This window comes from Diabrotica virgifera, chromosome 5 (assembly GCF_917563875.1).
Source record: "Diabrotica virgifera virgifera chromosome 5, PGI_DIABVI_V3a".
Classification (NCBI taxonomy): domain Eukaryota; kingdom Metazoa; phylum Arthropoda; class Insecta; order Coleoptera; family Chrysomelidae; genus Diabrotica; species Diabrotica virgifera.
In genome coordinates this window covers 6717446-6723843 of record NC_065447.1, presented here as the reverse complement: position 1 = coordinate 6723843, position 6398 = coordinate 6717446, and the positions used below count along the sequence as shown (strand labels likewise).

Genomic DNA, 6398 nt, shown 5'->3' with positions numbered 1-6398 from the left:
GATAATATATCGATATGCAATATGTCGATATTTTCTTCTTCTCGCTGTCTTTTCTTTGGTTTACTTGATTAAAAACCTCCACTAAGCTCCACCGTTTTTAAAACTTTGGAGCAAAAATTGCAGCGAGATTGTTCTTTATTAATTTTATTAAAATGCAACCAAACATTGCTTTTGGGTGGAGCCATTATTTTTCTCGATTTATTATTATTAACTACAAACAAATTCAATAATAGGTACCTACTTGCACCAATTCTCAAAATTTTAAAATATATCGATATATTTAATGTATCGATATCGATACATCGTTGCCATCCATAGTCGTACTATAGAAGAATGCTGGAAAAACAAATTAAAAAACTCAAGAATTACTGGGTGGCGATCTGAAAACTAAACACACTTCTCCAAGAAATTAACGCACCAACTTAAAAAATAGGTCATTTTTGATGTCTCGAATATCCTAAACTTAATGTTGTTCTGAAGCTATTTTCTTGTGGCATTTTTATAATCATTTGTATTTTAGTATTATTTAAAATTTAAAATATCAAGTCAGAATTCGGTATTAGTTTTGAGAGTAAACTAAATGTAAACCCAAATACTTATTGTCATGATGACATCATTTAGATGGCTGGCATTCGCTAGAAATTGCCTATTCAATAAAGTGAAAAAAAGAGAAGAGGAGGGAGCACCCCTCTCAGATGTCAATTTGAACCATGTGTTTTATTAATTTTATTTCATCCTATAATTACCCAATTAATCGAAACAAAAGTAAGTAAGCACACAAATATTATATGGCGCAGTCATATTTCGTTGTCTTCGCACCCTAAGGAGAATTGATAAATAATAATACTTTGTAAATTTGACTTAACCTCCAAAATGAACGACCACATTGTTCCAGTAACAGAACTGTGTTTTGATGGTAATATGGGAGATAATTGGAGTTTTTTCGAACAAAAATTTAATATATTTTTGGAAGCCAGCAAGCTTAATGAAGAGACCGATAGTTTGCAAGGCAGCGTACTGTTGAATCGAGTTGGAGATCGGGCTCTTCGTATTTATAACAATTTCGAGTGGTCTTCAGATGAAAAGAAAACGTCTTGTAAAGCTATTCTAAAAAAGTTTAAAGAGTACTTTACACCCTCAAAAAATGTCACATATGAGCGATACTTATTTTTTACTCGAGACAAGATAGGGTTAGAGACATATGACTCATATGTAACAGAACTGAGACAGCTTGCAAGTACCTGTGAATTCGACACTCTAACTGACAGTTTAATACGTGATCGTCTAATCCTTGGAATCTCGGATGTTTCGTTAAAGGATAGATTGTTACGAGAACAAGGTTTAACACTGAGCCGAGGATTAGAAATATGCAGAGCTGCTGAGGTGGCAGCAAGACAGTTGAGCGTTATTAGTGGGGCCAATAGTAGTCAATCATTAGAAGTTCTAGAAATACAAAAACAGAAAAAACATCAATCAAATAGAAACCAGCAGCCGAAATCTGCTCCTCAGTATACAGCTGATCCTGGTCAGTCTTACCGAAATCATCCCCAGACGTCAGGAAATCAAAAGATAAGTAACAATTTTATAAAAAACTGTTATAAGTGTGGTTCTAATCATAGTTTAAACAAGTGTCCGGCTTATGGATTACGGTGTAAAATTTGTAATAAGTTTAACCATTTTGCAAAAGTTTGTAATGCTAATAGTTATAGAAACAGAGTCCATAATGTAAATGTCCATCAAAGTGATACCGATTCAGATTCTGATTTTTCGCCAGATCAGTTTTTTCTAAATAATATAAATGAAAAGTCTTCAGAAAAGTGGTATGAAGACTGTTTTATAAATAATAAAATAATTGTATCTTTTAGATTAGACTCAGGAGCAGACTGTTGTGTTTTGCCATACACTTATTTTAAAAAATTAAATATTCAAACTTCTGAACTTACTAGTAGCACCAATAAAATTACTGATTATAATGGAAAAATAATAAATACAGTAGGAAGTGTATATTTAAAAGTCAGGCAATGCAAAAATAAAGAAAATATAGCTAAATTGAAATTTTATATTGTTAAAACACATAATGATGCAATACTTGGCCTTGATGCCTGTATAATGTTAAATTTAATTCAGAAAAATAATATTAATGTAATAAATGATAATTTACACAATGATATTGAGAGTATTAGTCAAATAATTCATGAATATGATGATGCTTTTAGGGGTGTAGGATGTTTGAAAGGTAAACATACCATAAAAATTGATGAGAAAGTAGCCCCCAGAGTCCATCCACCTAGAAAGGTACCATTTGCAATGCATGACAAACTGATGGAGAAACTGAAGGAGCTGGAAAGACTTGAGATAATTAGAAAAGTGACAGAACCAACGGATTGGGTAAATTCTCTTGTAATAGTTAATAAAAAAGCTAATAATGATATAAGAATTTGTATGGATCCTAAAGATCTTAACAATGCTATTAAGCGTGAGCATTTTTATATCCCTACACTTGATGATATTTCTAGTCGACTAAAAGGTTCTTGTCATTTTTCTGTCTTGGATCTTAGCAATGGATTTTGGCATATCCAGTTAGATTGTTAGATGATAACAGCAGTAAACTATGTACATTTAATACCCCATTTGGTCGATATCGTTTTTTAAGAATGCCAAATGGCATAGCTTCAGCTCCTGAGGTTTTTCAAAAGAAAATGCAGCAATTATTTGAAAATGTAGAAATAGGGTTATATTTTGATGATTTATTAATATATTCTGATACTCTTGAGGGTCACAATAAAAAATTAAAACAGGTTTTAGATATTGCTAGAAAAAATAATATAAAATTTAATAGAGATAAATGCAAGTTCGGGTTAGCTTCTGTAAATTATATGGGATATAATATTTCTAAAAAGGGTCTGGAACCTGATGAGAAAAAAATTGAAGCTGTTACTAAGATGCAAAGACCAAGATCTGCAAAAGATGTACAACGATTCTTAGGTGTTGTAAATTATTTATGTCGTTTCATACCTAACTTTTCTGAGCTTACAGAGCCATTAAGACTTCTGACAAGAAAAAATATTTCTTTTCATTGGGAAAACCAACAGGAAACTGCTTTTCAGAAATTAAAAAAGCTGTTAGTTGAAGCACCTATCCTACAGTTTTATTCAGTAAAATGTCCTGTAGTGATTTCAACAGATGCCAGTCAGTTTGGATGTGGTTCTGTTTTACTACAAAATAATAAACCTGTGGCATATGCCTCGAAGGCTTTTACACCAACTCAGAAAAATTATGCAGTAATTGAAAAAGAGATGTTGTCTATTGTTAATGCTTGTTTGAAGTTTCACCAGTATATTTTTGGTCGTGTTGATGTGACAATCGAGACGGATCACAAGCCTCTTGTTGGAGTTTTTAACAAACCTCTAGTGGATGCTCCAGCTAGACTTCAAAGAATGCTTGTCATGTTACAACCATATAGTTTTACTATTGTTTATAAGAAAGGTAAGGATATGTTTTTTGCTGATGCCTTAAGTAGGGCTTTTCCAAAATCATATGATGAAACATTTGAAAATAAATTCAGTGAAATTGAATCACAGCTTCTAAGCATTACAGAGAGTTTCCCAATTTCAAATTGTAAAATTAGAGAGTTTCAAAAACAAACTGCAGAAGACCCTCATTTAATACAACTCATGAAATTAATTACAGAAGGATTCCCTGATAATAAATACATAAATCAAGAATTTCAAAAATATTTGCCATTTAAAGATGAACTAAGTATAGTTCAAGGTATAATTGTAAAAAATAATAAATTGCTTGTACCTAAACATCTAAGGGAAGAAACCCTGGATAAATTACATATGTCACACCAAGGAATATAGAAAACAAAATTATTAGCTAGGCAATATTTTTTTTGGCCAGGAATGTCAAGAGATATAGAAAATGTTGTGAAATGTTGCAATATTTGCCTATCAGAGAGAAAATGTAATCAGAGAGAACCTTTACTGCCTCACACCATTCCTGACCTCCCTTGGGATAAAGTCGGAATTGATTTATTTGTTTTTAATTCACAAAATTATATTTTAGTGGTTGACTATTATTCAAAATTCGTGGAAATGTCTGCTTTAACGTCACAAACTAGTAATAGAGTAATACAGTTCTTAAAACAAATTTTTTGCAGACATGGAATCCCTACAGTTGTGTTTTCTGATAACGGGCCTTGCTTTTCTTCTATGGAGTTCAGTCGTTTTGCTGCAGAATGGGGGTTTTCTCATAAAACATCTAGTCCCCATTTTCCTCAATCCAATGGTCAGGTAGAAAGATTTGTACAAACTGCAAAGTCAATGTTAAAAAAGGCATTCAAATCTAATAAAGATCCTTATTTGTGTATATTAGATTTAATGAATACACCAATATCAGATAAAGTTCCAAGTCCTGCTGAATTGCTATATAGTCGCAAAGTTAGAACAACTTTTTCTGTATTAAAATCAAATTTGAGACCACAAGTGGTAAAAAACAATGTACGGAAGGAATTAACACAAAGGCAAAATCAATATAAAAAGTACTATGATAAAAATACTAAAGAATTGCCTGTATTAAAAATTAATGATCAAGTTAAAGTAAAAAATTTTAATGAATCTAACAAAGAAAAATGGCTAGATGGTATAGTAGTTGAAAAACTGTCTAATCCGAGATCATATAAAATAAGATTATGTGGAACTAATAATGTTGTAGTAAGAAATAGAGCTCACCTAATAAAAGTAGAGTTGAAAAATGTAAATTCAGGTGAAGCTTCATGTAGTTACAATCAGTTTCAATATGATAATGCACCTTCTGCAAATAGCACACACATACGCGACACTGTTGAAAATTCATTAAATTCAAGTGTAAGTTCTAATCACTCTTCCAGATGTGATACAGATTTATCAGATCATGAAATAAATAATTCAACTGTAATCTCTGAGCATACATCTTGTAGAACAAGATCTGGGCGAATTGTTAGACCTCCTGTTCGACCTAATTTATAATGTGTAAGCAATGTATTTTATGATTTTATAATTTGGTAATTAACTTTCTGCTAAACTTTAATCATAGTGTATAAGCTGTTTATCTGTATATGTGTGTATATATGTGTATGGGTCTACATGTTTATTATTGTAATAGCTTCTAAGTTCTTGACATGTTCTTTTCCAGCGAATGTTGAATTATTATCTTAGGAAGGGAGATGTCATGATGACATCATTTAGATGGCTGGCATTCGCTAGAAATTGCCTATTCAATAAAGTGAAAAAAAGAGAAGAGGAGGGAGCACCCCTCTCAGATGTCAATTTGAACCATGTGTTTTATTAATTTTATTTCATCCTATAATTACCCAATTAATCGAAACAAAAGTAAGTAAGCACACAAATATTATACTTACGATGTCGGGATAGTATCACGAGGTTTTTCCTGGTTTTCCCTCGTGATTTACTATGGAATCTCTAACGCGAGAATTTCAGTGCCACCGTTGCATTTGGTTGTCTTTTTAAAGACAGATCACATGCTATGATTTTTTGTGGCGGATATTCTTGAGTTGGGATTGATTTCATGTAATCGAATGAACTATCTTTTAGTAAAGTCGTCCCAGGAACGCAACTCATCAATATTGGCAATATCATTTTAAAGTCGTCTACTTTAAAATGTATAATACGTGTCTGAATTGCCGATATAAATGAGTCAGATTAAATAAATTATTAGAAGAATTTTTTACTAAGCAACAACATTTTTGTTTATTTAGTATTATTTTGTATTTTGACAACAACACCCGACTTGGGCGTCGAAACGTTAATAAAATCATTTTTAGGTAAAATTGTGGCTTATTTCCCATTTGAATATACTTGATTATCCTAAACTTATTGTCCAATTTAAGTGATTTTTTTAATATGTTATAGCCTTATTCTTTAGCAATATCGCTATAATAATATTGTTGCTAGACAGGTAAATTGTCAGTGTATACCAGGTGTACCAATCAAACTGTGATTTTTTCTCAAAGTTCTCGTGACAATGTGGAATATTCTAGCATTTATAAAATACTGAACTTAAAACCCAACTATAGTTTTAATATACTTTAATTTAACTATATACTATACTTTATATTAATATACTCTAATTTAACTATACTGAACTTAAAACCCAACCTCATGTTTTCTTAACATTTTGTTTTTTATTCATTCGCTTATGCTGGATAATAAAAAAGTTAAGTACTTTAACAACTAGCCTTATTTTTCTTCAATACAGGGTGTTTTTACATAAGTATGGCAAACTGTAATGGATAATTCTTCATGAAAAAATAATGACAGTTTGCTTTATAAACGTATGTCCGCAAATGCTTCGTTTCCGAGAGAGGGATTGTTGAAATAATTTTTCTTACAAAGTGA

General features: G+C 31.4%; 1 protein-coding gene across 1 annotated transcript; it reads left to right on the top strand.

Moving 5' to 3' along the window:
• Positions 1–602: 602 nt before the first annotated feature.
• Positions 603–5393, top strand: LOC126885624 (uncharacterized). The gene is made up of 2 exons (XM_050652253.1): positions 603–2388; positions 5176–5393. Exons 1-2 carry the CDS (start codon positions 874–876, stop codon positions 5329–5331), a joined length of 1671 nt encoding a protein of 556 aa, XP_050508210.1. The 5' UTR covers positions 603–873; the 3' UTR covers positions 5332–5393.
• Positions 5394–6398: the final 1005 nt, after the last annotated feature.

Bases quoted from the DNA above. Each gene is read 5' to 3' on its own strand.
- LOC126885624 (XM_050652253.1), top strand. From the start codon at position 874: ATGAACGACCACATTGTTCCAGTAACAGAACTGTGTTTTGATGGTAAT. The intron at 2,389-5,175 runs GTAAATTCTCTT...GTTCTTTTCCAG, and splicing joins TGACAGAACCAACGGATTGG to CGAATGTTGAATTATTATCT.